This window comes from Anastrepha ludens, chromosome 2 (assembly GCF_028408465.1).
Source record: "Anastrepha ludens isolate Willacy chromosome 2, idAnaLude1.1, whole genome shotgun sequence".
Classification (NCBI taxonomy): domain Eukaryota; kingdom Metazoa; phylum Arthropoda; class Insecta; order Diptera; family Tephritidae; genus Anastrepha; species Anastrepha ludens.
The window spans coordinates 184,568,520-184,585,009 of record NC_071498.1 but is presented as its reverse complement, the minus strand read 5'-3'; the positions used below and the strand labels follow the sequence as shown (position 1 = coordinate 184,585,009).

The 16,490-nt window shown below is 34.2% G+C and overlaps 1 protein-coding gene across 3 annotated transcripts in view; it reads right to left on the bottom strand.

Annotated features, from left to right (window-relative positions):
* LOC128856114 (protein Skeletor, isoforms B/C) overlaps positions 1–16,279 on the bottom strand; it is a 39,541-nt gene extending 23,262 nt beyond the window's left edge. Inside the window, exons 1-2 of one of the 3 annotated variants that reach the window (XM_054091505.1) lie at positions 15,971–16,273; positions 15,646–15,863 (exon numbers count right to left, since the gene is read on the bottom strand). In XM_054091505.1, the coding sequence (XP_053947480.1) occupies positions 15,646–15,703 (58 nt within the window). In that variant the 5' untranslated portion in view covers positions 15,704–15,863; positions 15,971–16,273. Of the gene's footprint in view, positions 1–15,645 lie in introns of all 3 variants that reach the window. The other 2 variants (XM_054091504.1, XM_054091506.1) reach the window with 2 other exon arrangements.
* Positions 16,280–16,490: the final 211 nt, after the last annotated feature.

Genomic DNA, 16,490 nt, shown 5'->3' with positions numbered 1-16,490 from the left:
TGATGGGTTCAGGTACCTCCTTTAGATATAGGGCATTATAGATTGCCTCATAGGAAGTGTTATCAAAAGCCCCTGATATGTCAATTCTCCAAGTAGCTCCGGCGTATGAATGCGTCTCTGACTTTGGAAAAATCGAAATAGCTACCATAGAGTCCATCTTAGGTGCTCTACTATATATTAGGTTGAGGAAAAAGAAATCCATTATTTTTGCGCAAATGGTTTAAATGGTCGATCTTTAGCTCCTGAGCGATGCTACGACTACTAACATGTAGGTCAACTTCGATTATTTCTGTGATTTTATCGACATTTTTCACATCATTGACATTTTCTTTAACATCAAAAATGCCTGAACGAAATCGACGAAATCAAAATTGCACGTAATTAGCTGTTACAGTATCGGCACATAAACACCATTCACGATTTCGGCCGCCTGGCATGCATTTTCGCCTTTATCAAAGAAAAACTGTAATATGTATTGACTCCCATTGTTAACATCCTGTAACTCACAATTGAATGGAACAAGCAAAAAACAGCAAAATATTTTTTTAGAGTGAAATGTCGAGCGTACACTTTAAATTGTTTGATCAATACTTTACGAGATGTCGATCACTACAGCCATCTACCGAGAAAATAATGGATTTTCCTTTTTCCCCACACTAATAGTATTTACATGAACGATATTGAACACGTTTTAAAGCATTTTTAATTTTAAATGACTCGCTGGAGGACTTCGATCAGTATCTCGTGAATAACTTTAGTAATGTTGGCTTCCAATGCCTCAATACAATGCCACAAATAAAAGTCCAAGGGTGTGGTATCTCATGGTCTTGGTGGCCAATCCAGTGGTCTAAGATGAGAGATAAATTGCTCACCGAAATGACGACGCAATAAATCCATTGTTTCACAGAATGTATACCAAGTATCGCCGTCTTGTTGGAATTAAGTGTTGTGGAGATCACGGACTTAAATTTTTGGCATCAAAAAGTGGTTTATCATGGATCAATAGCGTTCGCCATTCACTGTAACATTGGCGCCATTCCTCGTCTTTGAAGAAATCTGGGTCGATGATTCCTCCAGCCTATAGGTTGCACCAAACGGTTGTTTTCAATATTAACTAAACTTAACTAATATCATTTACATAAACGATATTGAACACGTTTTATAATGTGAGTGTTTTCGACAGCACTGCTTTAATAAACTCAAAAAAAATGTTATTGACCAAAAATTTTAAATTTTCACAATTACTCATCCGTAGGTCTGCCATTTCCCATAAAATTTTTGAGAGGATATAAAACATAGCCGGAAATTGGCAACAAACAAAATATCCGTAATAGTATTTATGAATTCCAATTTCTAAATGCTTGATTTTGAATTTCCATTTTTTTACGCATCATTTGCTTTTATTGGCATTTCTTCTGCGAGGTGTTTGGTTGAATATTCAATGCGGCACTCCTTTTTTCAAAATGCGTACTCAGGTGATCTCAGTTGGCAAAAACTTTGACAATCAACTGATATTTATCTAACTTATGAATTTGTATAATGTTTGTGGTCACCACAGTTTGCATCGTACACCACGTCTGTTGACACTGATTGATTGACGAGGCGCACCGTCACTTGATAAATATGTTACTTGCGAAAAATCTCTCATGACATACCGTAGATGCTACTATGACCATCGAATCCAAACATCGTCGTAACATTCCTTTTTTATGATATATTGTATTTTATTTGAAAATCGATCAGTTGACAATCATAAGGTACATTTTAGCCTTTACGGATTTCGATAACCCCATAAAATCGTTTTTCTTTTACTCAAACCCCTGATATGTAAGACACTTCAACCTATGCCTAATTAAAGCTTGAATCTTACACTATAATTACCACATGGGTAAGATCTAAAAAAACAAAAATAAATAACATTGAATAAGTTGGGGTTAACCCCTAATGGCGGTAAAATAGCGGTGATAAGCGACTCCATAAATTTCAGTGTTCAGTCTGATGATTTCAGCTCAAGCGTCCGTCATTTTGAATTTTGACAAACTGTCATCGGATTTGAAATCAGCGACCTCAAAGTTTAAATTCTGATCGAATAAACAGGTGCCAATTACAAACAGTTACCTAAGTAGAGGCAGCGTTTATGACGTTTCCTTGATTTAAGAGGTAATTAAAATTAATCAACAAAATTTTCAAGACAAGATTTTTATAAAATTAAAAAACGATAGGGGACTAATGGATCATCGGCCGATCTTGTCAGATGTACTAGAAACAGATCGTGCAGATGGTGACGACAGCATTCAGACATTAGGTCTTAAATAGGTGGCCACCGTCATCAGATAGTTTTTGTTCAGCTATACACAACCATCAATATCATCGAAAGTAAGCGAGCAAGCCTTTAATTCAATGGGATTACTGTACGCATACTTTCAATGATACCTAAAATTCGGAACAGCGTCGAAAACACAAAAGTAGTTCTGCCAAAACCAACGGCAAACACCATCGGTGAGCACACATTTCCCACAAACTTTTTACAACATACGCATTTTTTATTAAGTGTTGCGATTTGCAGACGTTGTTCGTGACGAACGAGGTGTAAATGCGCTGCATAAAACAATCATAATAAATGTGTTTTATTATGATTTTGGTAATGTTTGTTTAAACACTCCACTTACTGTAGACTTTGTAACTGATTTTTTATACAAGCAAAATCGCCCTGTGACGTGACGCAACTACTAAATTTGTGCACAACTTTTTATAAATATGTATAAGTACATAAATATTGCTCTGATATTGCACTCCAAGTATGTCATTAGCGCATTATGTAAGCCTAAAAGTAATGATACAATTGGAATGAGCTGATACTGCCTACGGATTTACGTTGATCACTAACTGCTCTATAGAAATAAATATCAACTATTGTTAGTTCTGTGGATCCACCACTACCCGACTATCGTTAAGTGTTGCATGATGGGATGGAAAATGTGGTCAAAATATTCAAAGTAGCAAATGTGTCATAGAAATCTGGTCTAGCTTTTTAAAGTAAGAAATATAGTGGTGAGGAAGGCTTCGATAGAACAATGATTCACTGAAAACATAGAGAGTTAATTTGTGTTATGCTTTGTTAAAAATTGATTACTCTCAATTGAAAATCGGTTGTTGAGAATTTTATATTTGAAGAAAATGAATGAAAATGAGAGAAGCTGCACTATCCATTCCATAGAGGACCTCATGCGATTTGGAATCATTTTAATATATTTTGATTACATTTAAAACTAAATCAAAAAGCCACGATGTCAGGTCACTTGTACTTGATTGCGAATTACGCTAGTATTTTAAAATCGACGCTATATTTATTTAATAATACTTGCAACACAAGAGGCATTTTTAACAATTTATTACACGTATTCTTCCCCGACGTCTAAAAAATTGCTAATGGATTTTATTTCCTCTGCACAAAACTTGTGCGCCTTGCTCGTTGGTCACTAATTCGGGAATAGGGATATCAATAGTCCGTAAGTATTCTCGATCGACAACCGTGGTAGTCAGCAGACGTGAGCTATTCAATTTCGGTACAAATACTCGAATAAAAGGGTTTCTGTAACAAATGAAATGGAATATTGCTGATCGTTATTCTCTCTTGGCATTGAGCTGGAGACCACGCTCATTAATGTTATTAAATTTTTTTCGTGCCTGGTAATGTTTTTGAGATCTATATTTAATAAATAGCGATTTTAATTTAAGTTACATATAATTTTATATTTAATAATTATATTATAATATTGCACGCACATAGTTGCGTATGAGTGGCATGTATATTGGCTGCTAAACATTTTTACTACTGTTCAGCATCAATCTTAAATATTTGTCTATTTACTATGTAGCACATGGGCTGAAAAGTTCTGGGCCAAACACATAGGTTGCACTAGTATTTTGTATTCACCTCTTTTTCAGTTTAGTACTTACTGCGTACTAAACTTAAAAAATTTAAAATATAATTATATTTTACTCATTAGTTCACGAGTTATTGTCCTAAGATTGGCGCTACTTTTGCAATTGAAAAGACGTGTTTTCTTTTTTTAGGACCTGAACTATTCAGCCCATATGTTATTAATAATTTTTCAAAATTCTCATTTATAAATGTATTTTCCTTTTTCATGTATTATAGTCCAAGCAATTGAAAAGACGTTAATTAACTCACTTTTGTATTTAGTAGTGATTTCTAAATATGAAAATTTGAAGTTAACCCTATGAAGATCACTGTAATCTAATGTAGCCATTTTCTTTGTTCAAGCGTGGCTCAAAAACGAACGAATGGATTGCAACCAAATTTGAACAGTATATTCCTTAGGCCCTTATTCCGAAAATCTGTATGTACTTATGGTCCGTTCTCTACGTATATAAATTGAGTAGTTTAAGGGTACATTACAACGTAATTTGATGATGAATAATAACAACTTATTACTTACTTCTCTCTATTATGCAATAAAGCTACAAATTATTACAAAATCTGGACAATCTTAATGACGCACATTTGTCACCGCTTTTTGAGTATAGCCGCACATAGACCTAGTTGATAAAATCGCCCTTCAGAAAGTGGATATGTCATTTTTATGAAACATAATTTGAAGGGGTGTAATATAGGCGCCGTAAACGAATTAGTTGGTGCGTGAGTGCCACTCGGAACTCGGAGAACGTTAGTTCGAATCTCCGTGAAACACCAAAGTGAACCTCTGAGTTTCCACGAAAAACCTCGTCACAAAAAATATCTGCCGTTCGGAGTGGGCTTAATACCATGGGTCCTTTCCTTTGTGAAATAACGCCAAAAAATCCACGCCACAAATAGCAGGAGGAGCTCGTGTGAGAAAAATGGATACTCCAAATTAATTCCACGAATTTGCAACAACTGACGTTGTACCTGTTGATTGTAATTACGAAAGCAAAACAAAGTGGACATTTCATTTCGTTCCAAGTTGCGAGTTGATCATCGGTTTGTTGTATCCCAGAATTTCTCACTAAATTGGCATGTACTATATGTGTATGCAAACAGGAATTTGTTCCCATATTTCTTCAGCAGATAACGAAAAATTTTGGACTCTTCAAACACTTTAATTTGAAAAATCAGCGACATGGGTCGATTTAGTTGGTTGTTATGCGTTTATTTTAAAAACAAACAAACACGTTCTATTTGCTGGCAGTTCTGGCGGCAGCCCTAACCAAATTTTTTTTGTAGGCAAACAGTTTTTTAATCTAAGGAACTTTACTGGTGAATTATTGTCATTAATAAAAAATCATGTCTATTTACAGCTTGTCTTCATTAAAAAAAAATAGCTGTTTATCAATATTAAAATTTCTGTATACACATTTTAGTTTTAATGCTTACTCTTCTTAATGTTGCCATAAAGAATTGTTGATTCGATTTCACACATTTCTTGTCGATTGGCATACCATTTTTCTCACTCTTCTCGCTCTTCTTTAGCAATTTGGACCGAATCGATGTGACGTACCTATAAACGAAAATTTTCTCAAATTATCTACATCGTCATGATATGCTATGGGTGTCACACCTCCCATACAAACCAATATCTTCGGAACCATTCGTGCCTGGATACAGAAATTTTGTACAAGGACATAAAATATTAATACCTGAATAATTCCGAAGAACGTGCGGCATTGGCAAATGAGGCGTGGCAGTTCTCATATAAACCAATTCATTATTATTGTACTTATATAGTTTCGATACCTCTCATGGTCGAGTATTATGGTTTCGCAGAGATGTATAAAATATAATATTTATAAGGCATTTCCCATAAAGTCCCGTTTTTTAAATTACATATTACGTATTGATAAAGAAGGCGTGGCACCTCTCATGCAAACCAATTTTTAAATATTGCATGATTTCGAAATATTGTAATTTAATGTCAATGTCTTGATATTACCAAAAAGTGATCGGAAATTGGTAAGTGATCACAGCAAACAAAAAGTAAGTACCGAACGAATATAATCCAACAACATTTGGTTTCAACCTGCACACTAATATCACGGGTTTTCCAATTTTCGTGACATACAACATTAAGTTATTGTAGTAAGAGGAAAAGACGCACAGGTATATTTATCGCCACAACAGGGAGTACTGGAGGAACGTAGTCATTTTCATAATAAAACAAAAAATATTGCATATCCTACAGCTCTTGAATGGACGCTCATAAATAAATCATTAAATTTCAACAAGTATATCATTGGCAGCGACGCGCCGAGTAATAGATAGTCGTCTGATAAAATTATAAACATACATATATGTATATGTATAGGGCAGGGTTTTCATCCTTTATTTGGTGTTTAGCCAAGGATATTCTCCTATTTTTGGTGCGCATTTTGATGTTGATTTAAACCGATTCCTAACGGTAAATAATTTTTTATTAGCAGCTTTTTCGTGGCAGAAATACACTCAGAGATTTACCGCTGTTGCTACCAATTGGTGCTTCGTGGTCGGGGTCTCGAGCCTGTGCACTTCCGGATGATAGTCCCTCACCAACCTATTCAGCTATTGGACAGTTAACAGTATCTAGTAGTGTCAAAAACCAGATTTAGTCTGCATCCGATATGCATGAAAGAAAAATACAGATTCTCAGTCGGGTCTTAAATATTTATCTTTAATATTTATCTTTATTTTACATATGTGTACTCAACCACCTTCATGTACTTTCTGCAACAAATCCGATCTAAGTGTACGTCATATTTTGCTAAGTTGTACCGCTATTTCCCATCTACGCACGCAATATTTTGCAAATAAAAACCCAATTGAAATTCTCTCCAATGCATCAGAAACCAACGTAAAACTCATTTTCAACTTTTTAAAACATTTGAACATGGCGCATCTAATCTAAGATATTATAATAGATAGGTATAGTATGTAAATAAATATAAGTATATAATATACAATAAGTAATACTAATCATTTCACGTAATGACTTAGCCGATAGCCCTGGTAGCTAGTGCAGTAAACATATTACTTTATAATTTTAATTATAATTTAATAAATAAATAATAATAATAATACATATGTGTATGAGTATGTACGCGTTTTAATAAACCTTTCCATATTTGATAAGGCTTGTGCTCAGAACCAGTTTTGCCTGCATACGTGTGTATGTATGTATGTATTCTTCTAAGTGTTTTAGAAGTCGATTGCAATTAAACCGAATTCCAACTATGTATTTAAATATGGTTAACTTTAGTAAACACGAAACAAGTATCAAAATAATAATTACAATACCCCAGCAAAAACTGTTGAAAAAAACATCCAAACAATACTCGTAGCATAAACTTCCAAGTGATAATAAACTTGTTGCGATTGACGAGCATTGAAAAGCAGAGACAGTAATGTGCAAATTGCATTGAGCTCATCAAATGGACGCTCACATATGTACATATGTGTACGTATATGTAATATATATAAATATGTACATGCAGATGTACATAAATACAATAGATGTAAATGCCTACGTACATACAGGCAAACATCAGTCAGTATATACATACATAAGTGCAAGCAGTAAAAATTATATTGAATAAAAAAATCAAGACGTCTTGTGTGTGAAGGTGAAATCAAAATTTCAATAATTTTCGCACGGCGCATAAGCTGAATGGCACAAAACTATTCGCTCGCAGCTGTACAGAGGGGCAAAACTGTAAGCGTACAGTAAAATACTGCCAAGAAATGAAATTTATACAATTCAATATATAATATGTACCTGGAGTGATATTGAAAACACAATAGCTTTACCAGAAATTTCGGGTTATGAATTTATTAAGACAGAGTTAACAGAACACCCTTTGCTCATGTTCTTCTAAATATGCTGTGTACACACGTATGTGCCCCCCTCACTATTAGTACCACACCTTTTTTTTAATTTTTGTAAATTTACTTTTCAATTGCTGAAATATCGTATTTTTTGAAATTATGACTAATTCTTGAATTGTATCGAAGGTGGACGTGATTAGTGCCTGTTTTTTTTTATTTTCCATACAAACCTATCTTGGAACAAGGGCAGCATGTACAACGTTTCGTTCAGATATTTTCATTTTCACCCGATCTTGCAACATAATTTAGAAGTGCAAATTCAACGGTGATTACCTTTCCCCTCATTTCGTCAACGGCTGCAAAATGCGGTATGTATTGGTGGCAAAAACAAATGTTCCTCAAGATTGGTTCGGCATTAAATATCACAAAGTAAGGCAAATGAAATGGCAGATTATTAATCGAAGATATATACAATAGTATATTAGTAATTTTACGAACGTACGGATTATAGTAAAATTTTATAAAACCATACTCAAAGTAACGTTTGCCTCTTCAAAGCAAATTGATATATCAACTTGACGCAAAATCGCCAATTTTTACTTGTACAAAACAGATCGTCGTATTTTTCAAGTTTAAGAAATTTCTCTTTGAGAATTTTTAAGCTGAAAATCAGGTTTCTTCCGTAAGCACTTCACTGTAGAGCATTCAATGTTTATCGCTTTAACTATTTTTTTATTTTTTTGAACAGTTTTGAACTCAAATAGCAAAGCAATCTGCTATCATGAAAACTTTTGCGTTCCCACAAATTTGACAGCAGCGGTTCATAACAAGCGTCACATAGAAGACGGTGTGCAATATTGGGTAACTCCCAAATTTTCAAGCGTAAACGTAAATTATGATACTATGTATAATTATTATAAATACAAATTTAATAAACGCAGTTACTATTACGCAATATACCCATTTTACATGACAAAGACTTCGCTGATAAAGTTCTCATTCTACATTTCTCGAGTTGCGTAAAAGCGAAGTGAACGCGAAGGTTGTGTGTAAGCAGAAATGTAGAAAGCAAAATACAGTTTTTTCCAACAAAAGTCATTTGACTAACGAACAAAATTTCAATTAATATATCTACGATTTATGCAATCACACTAAAATAAAGTGTAAAACGTTCTACTTAAAGCAGAGAATTTGGCTTATCAAGAAAACAGATTTACATAAACGAGAGAAGGACAAGTATGAATTCATGTGTGCTAGGGATATTAGGAAAATTTTTATTTAATAAAAAATTTGTTGACTCCGGTCGTGTTATGCTAAATGAGGCCGGAGCCGCAGGTACTATGACAAAACCTGTTGAGGTTGTTATTAAATGTATCTATTTTTATTCCTTTTGTTTTTTGCATTTCTTTTAGTTTCGGTATTTTATTTGGCTATTTTCTGGGCCGTGAATTTGAAATTTCGTGTGATATAAACTGCATATACTCGCACAAGCTATAAAGAAAGTACACACAGCAACCATTTTCATACATTTACATATGTATTCCGCAAGGCATATATGAATTTGTATATTTGTACGTTGTTTATGGAGTTTTCAACAAATTTTTTGCTAGCTTTCTGATTAGTTCAAGTTTTATTTTATATATTTTTTTTGGTTTTGAATAACCCGCCGGCCGCAGGAACAGGTATTTATCGAAATTGGAAAGAATATACATAGATAAATGAATACCTAAAAGAGCTCGGCTTCAAAGCCTAATTTTTGAAAACACGGTCGGCGGTCTAGTAGTTGCAAACACAACATCTATAAAGTATGCACTCCTAGTCATTGTGAGCACGTTTGCGAAGGTTTATGGATCGGCTAGAAGGTGCTAAAGTTTGTAAAAATTACATTTGGTTCATACTCAACATATGTATGTAAGTAAATTTTGGTTGCATAACTGAATTACTATGTTTGCAAAAAGTAGATACGTTAGGAGGCACTGAAATCGTGATGTTTCTAGAGACCTTATGGTGCGACTTGGTTCATAGTTAGTTAGTTAGATCATATGTAGTTCAAGTTAGTTCTAAACATGATATTTGCACACTTATTTAGCTCACACGTAAAACGCACACATGTGCATATGTGTATGAGGTAGGTCGATGTAAATAATTTAGAGAAAGCAAGTTCAATTTCCGGGCAAACACAATACCATACTTTTTGGTTTTCGGAAGTTAGTTCACAATTATTCAAGGTGGTTTCCTATATAATATGCATATACATATACATACAGCTATGAACAGAGGAAAAGCCACATCTCCACAATAACATATAATGATGATTTTTTTTGATAACCTAGTAAGACAGTTATTTTTGCACATCTATTCTTTTATTTCAGAATTAATAAAAAAAAAGGGGCCATACATAATAATTCAATATCTAAAATTATAAGGAGCGACTTTTTTACCCAGTTGAAGAGTTTTTTTTTTTCCTTGAAAAACCACTTTTTTTTCTACCTTCCCCAAAAATTCGAATTTTACGTGTTTCTTAGTTCACATCGAAGATAATTGCATCAAAATTAAAAATCTTGTTTTTTGTTTTCAGATGAAAATTGCAAGTTGTATCTTGTACAGAAGTTGGATACAGGCGCTCTGGGAATCTATTGATAACTCGGCTTACAATATATTGTTGGAGATTGTACAAATTTTTTTTTTTTAGTTCAAATATATATTAAACTATCCCCAAAACTTCATTTGGCTAATTGTTTTTTTTCTCAGCCTACAACGCTTCGCGAAAACTACTGAATTTAGGACATCTAATTGGCCCGCCGGCCTTAATTAAAAAGAAGTTATCTCCCGAATAGTTGCAAAATGTTACTTTATTCAAATAGCCAAGATTCCAAGACAATATTGACTGTATTGGTTCTTTGGACTGTTTCTGGCGTTAACATCGATCTTTAGAGGCAATGCAAGAAAGTTTATAGGTGGTTTGGCAAATTAAAGAGGAAGACGACTATTTGAAAAAGAAATTGTATCCTGAAAAATCTCGAAAAAAAGTGCTGCACTGCACAATACTCCAATAAATATTATGTGTTTATAATGACACTTGTTATCATTTTCATGCTTCGAAACGCATACTAAATCTCGTAGTAAAAAAAAAGAAAAAATCTTAAAACCCACACAACTCTATTAATTTTAATTCAATTACAGTCAAATATAGCTCATTTGACGCAAAATTAAATTTACTATAACAGTAGTGTACTAAAAAAATCCTCAATATCGGATAATATCGTAAAAATTATGTCAAAGTCGAAAAAATAGAGAAAAAATAAAAAAAATCCAAATACCTCCGTCTACAGTCTCGTCAGTTGTCGTTTCAGAAAAATTGTCAACACACTGTCAAAAACGCTTGTTTTTGTTCTTTCGAACTAAAAAAGCAAATTCGAAATCGGATGGAAATTGGCGAAGTTAGGAGTTATTCTTCACATGAACCTACTGAAAAACGGTTTTATGGCCATAAAATGAGATTTTGGGGGTGTATTGGAAATTTCTCCTATACCATTTTTTTTAGTTTTTCTATAGCCACAAGTTGTGCTAGGTCTCCATAAAAGTATATTTAATTTATTTTTTTTTGTCACACAGTGTTATTTACATATTTCATTGATTAAATGTTGATTCATAGTGACCTTCTATCGTCAAATAATATTTTATATTATAGTATCAAAAGTAATAACTTCTAATGCTCACTGTACTCTGATATTTTGAAAAGCGAATTGGGGCTATTCATAACACAATAATAAGGGCGAAATGCCGTACTCTATTCACAAAATTGATTAACAATATTTTTAAACTTCAAATATGTCTTTTTTTAAATTGCAGATGGCTTCCCTTATATAGGTATAAGTACATATAATTGGCGCTTACACCAGTTTTTGGTGTTTGGCTGTGCTCCTCCTCCTATTTGTGGCGTGCGTATTGATGCCGCTTCGCAAATGGAGGGACCTACAGTTTTAACCCGACTCTATTTACCATTTATAAATATTCACCAACACATACAAATACACTAAAACAGTACTAGATTCTTTCGCTTTGATTTCGGAATTTTTACACATTATACCTGTAAGTGTCTGTGGTTTTAAACTACGGTGACATAGCGCAGCGAATAAAGATCCAGCAGCTTCGTTGGATGGGTTATGTCGTCCGAATGGATACAAACCCTCCGGCTCTGAAAGTATTCGATGCGGTACCGGAGGAAGAGGAAGGCTTCCTCTGTGGAAAGATCAGGTGCAGAAGGACTTGCCTTAACTTGGTGTTTTCAATTAGCACCGGTTAGCACGAGAAAGAAACGACGGCGCGCTTTGTTAAACTCGGCCAAAATCGCGTAAGCGATTATCGCAACAATCAAGAAGAAGCAATAAGTAGTATAATATACACAAGCTGTACTGTAAATATTCTAAGCACAATATTTTTTAAATCGTATTAATATCTGAAAATATATACTTATGCTGGGACTGCATTTGAACTTAATATTTTTGGAGCTTTATTTGAATTTTTTTATTCGAATTTCCGTTTTTACAAAAAATAAGTTGGTGATATGTTAACTTCTATGCATAATTATAGCGCCTTCGGTTCACCAATCGCTTGCAGCAATGCATTTGGCAGTACTGAACTATTTCGTGGATAGTTGTAAAGAAATTCGCTGACCGCAACAAAAAATTAAACAAAAAATATGAAAACATGGAAAAAAATTAGTAAGTAATAACGTTTATAAGTATTTGCGCTTCTGCATTAAGAATATTCGCAAAAAGAAAAAATTATGTCATATTCACGTATATACTTGGAAGCGTTGATCTAAACAAATTGCCTACGAAATAGGCGGTGATAAACACATTCGTTTCCCATACATTTACACATTCAAGGTTTGTCTTTCAATTTGCTCACACGTATGATTTGACAAGGAACTCTTGAATTTATTTATTTATATTAGTTTGGGGAAAAGAAATCCATTATTCTTGCGTAAAATTTTTGATGCTATGACTACTAACATGCCCGTTAACTTCATTTATTTCTGTGATCCGTCATTACAGCCATCTACTGAGAAAATAATGGCTCTCTATCCCCAAACTAATATTAATCTACAGTACAAAGTACCTTGCAGGCTATATAGAAATATAACGAACATGCATCCTCGGGTTAAAATATTAATAATTAATATAAATACAGGGTGTGTCATCTTTTATGTCGGTATGTAAACGTAAATAACTTTGTCATTTAGCAACCGATCGACTTCAACATACATGTTTTCGATACGTCAATTCAGTACAATTTCAACCATGGATCGCTTTACACCGAAACAACACGAAATCGATGCTATAAAACCCGAAATTCTTGACAAGGTGATAACAAACGTAGAAAACAGTTTATGATTGCTAATAAAGGTGACCACTTGATTGCTATTGTATTCAAAAAATAGCTTTAAGTTTTTTTTTTCAAAGTTATTCAATGTTTTCATACCGACAAAGTTATCCAATGTTTTGTACCGTGTACAATAACAAACCATTAAATTAAGAATTTTTAACCAGCACATATAATACAATCTTTACCATCACATATAATATAATCTTTAAACTTTTTCTCATAGAAAGAGTAAAAATTGCGAAGAGGAGCTGCGGAGCTTAAAGCTTATTCGCTCGAGTAACATTGGACAATCAATGACATATTTAACTACATTGAAAGCGAAGGAAAGTGCAAGGAATGCTCTTCTCCAAAGAGTCCAGATTAATTAACATAACTAGATTCAAAACGTAAGGAACCTAAAGAATGTTTAAAAAATATTTTTTTTATAAGTATATATATCAGAGAATTCGGATGTATTGGGACGAATATGGCCACTGAAAGAAATTGTAGCGTCGAATATAACTCCAAGATCATTGAACAATTTTTTTTTATATTTAGGGAGAGACGCGGCCTCAAATACCATCAATGAAGATTGTGAAAATCATGCTGAAGCTTAAAAGCATCCGATGAGTCCTTAGTGACTGAAAAAATTTTCAAATCATCGGCATAGAGAACTTAAAATAAGAAATACATTTGCAAACGTCATTGATAAAAAGGACAAAAAGTAATGTCTCTACACTGCTTCCTTGAGGAATACTTGAAGTAGCAGTAAAGTGACAGCTATTACGTATTTTCCAAGCTTTTTGATAAAGAATTTCATTTTTACGATAGCCGATGTGCGATTTACCAAAGTGTGAGTTTGATTTAGATGCCGAATTGTCCGAAAACTTGCTCATGTAAGCCTTGAGTTAAGTTCCCTTCTGCTCGCTTGATTTGTTTTCGCTTTCCCATAAAATCTTTCTCTAAGCGAGCAGAGCCGACTTCCTAGAAGACCCAAACAGTATTGCTGTACCTACTCTCCCTTTGCGCCACTTGCTGGTCACTTGTAGAAAGAAGAAATCGATGCTAATTTACCAATTATTGGAGGAAGTAGACGTTTCTGGGGATATAGTCTAGTGCATTTCAGTTACCTCATGAAATATTGAGCTCTCCGCAGAACAATATTGGCTTAACACCGAGCCCGGTTTTACATCTTGTGGAATCTGGATTTGTGCATATACGCATACGTGCGTATACATACATACATATAGTATGTCGAGGGTGATGGGCACAAGCTATACCGAGGTGTACGTAATCCTTAAGGGTGCGACAACATCGTGGTAATGTGTAGATGGGAGACAGGAGTTTAAGTACCTGCATTACAATATCAAAAGGTCCAGGTAACGAGCTTACGAACATACGAACGATATTCCTAAATCGGTTAGCAATCGGCCTGAATGTTGCTGCTCGTGTACTTCCTAAATTATTTTAATTTTGAATATGATTACATGCCTTGCTATATTTTCATTAAAAATAATTTGTTTCCTGCGACTAAAACATTTGTATGCACTCATGAGAGAATACTATATATCCAAAAACGTACTCGTTATAATAAAACAAACAACAATGTGTTTTGATCGGCGAAGAGTAGACTGAAATTGCTGCACAACTCATCATCTAGCTGACTTACCAGAGAGCGGACCGTCGGCGCATCCATCATGCTACAGGCGACCTACTTTTCGCAACATTCGCCGCAGTTTTGCTTTTATCGGTACGAATGCAAACTTGGAGCCGGAGCAAGGGTGCAAAAGAGACGCAGGCGCAAACGGCACATCGAGAAGCCAATGGCCAATCGACAACAGACAGCAAGCAACTAATTTCCTTTTAGCAGTAGCACAACTTACAACAACCACATGCAATACCAACAACAACGAAGACGGCAGCCTCTTTTTGGAATTGTATCAAGGAAAAATAAATTTATATATGTATATGCACATATGCACATACGTACGTATGTACGTATTTTATGCTAATCAAATTCAAATATGCGCAGACGCAATTATGTACACTGATATATAAAAATGTACGTGTGTGTGTATGTATACACATGCATATGTAAAAAGTGTGTACATACATCATCTCACCTATCATGACAACTACATACATATAAACATATAGCATGTTTGTGTAAGGTGGAGGCATTTAGCGGGCGTAAGGGAGTGCGTAAAGCGATCGGCCAGTGTGATTAACTATGGTTTATGCACAGGTGATGCAAGTACATGAAATACCTATGTAAGTACATCATTTGAATGCATAAGACAAACTTGGATATGTAAGTATGGATGTCTTTAATTTTTTCTGCGTTTTCAATCAACTGAATTGAATTTTATTATTGCCTTAAAAATTTACTCTTTGCTTGACCAGTCGAACTTTTAGTTGGTATGACAGACAAATGTATCTATCACATTTGTTATATACGTATGTATATATGTACTTACACCTATAGCAAAGTAATCCAATTACGATGTTTAGGAAAATCTGCTTAGACGGAGCCATATTAGAGCTGGCGGTGCGGTCCTGTGAACGTTGTTATTATCCTTTTCGAAAGAGTGAGGTATTATACGTTAATTGTGCAACAAGTATCGCTATTTGTAAAAATGTTTTCTTTGATCTGTTTTTAAATAGTGTTTCGCATAGTACGTCGTTGAAATGGATTCTAATAAAATAATATATGTAGTCTGATTTTAAAATTATCTTTTAAAAATGCTACACATCATTCGTGGAATTTTGGATATCACTTATTTTGCAAAATGCGATGCTTACTTTGCTTAGACTCACAGAACTACGTTTCTTGCTTTCTTGGCTTATTACGAAACAATCAAATTGGATTTTTAACTGTTGACTTTTATTAGTTAACGCACTTTTTAAAAAATTTCGACTTCAAATTGTCGCAAACGCAATTGATGTGCGCCACATATGTACAAGCATATGCATGTACGTATAAATGTGTGTGTATATTTGTTCATAAATGGCAAAAACTCAGTTGGAGCAAAGCGAACAAGTTAATTCATTGCTCTTTAAAACACGTCCGAACGCCACTAACTACCAAACCGTAATGAACGCCAAACGTATAGACCAGGCTCTGTCGGCCATTACCAAAGACACGAATTTACTTGGCAGACTCGATAGCTAACATACAAATAAAACAATAGATGTTTACCGTTTCGGCTGCTGCTGCTGATGCCACTGTCGGTGCTGTCACGGTTTTGCTTTTAATGTAGTTTTGTTGTTTTTTATATGGTATATGGCTGGTACTGAGAGATGTTTACTATAAAATTATTGT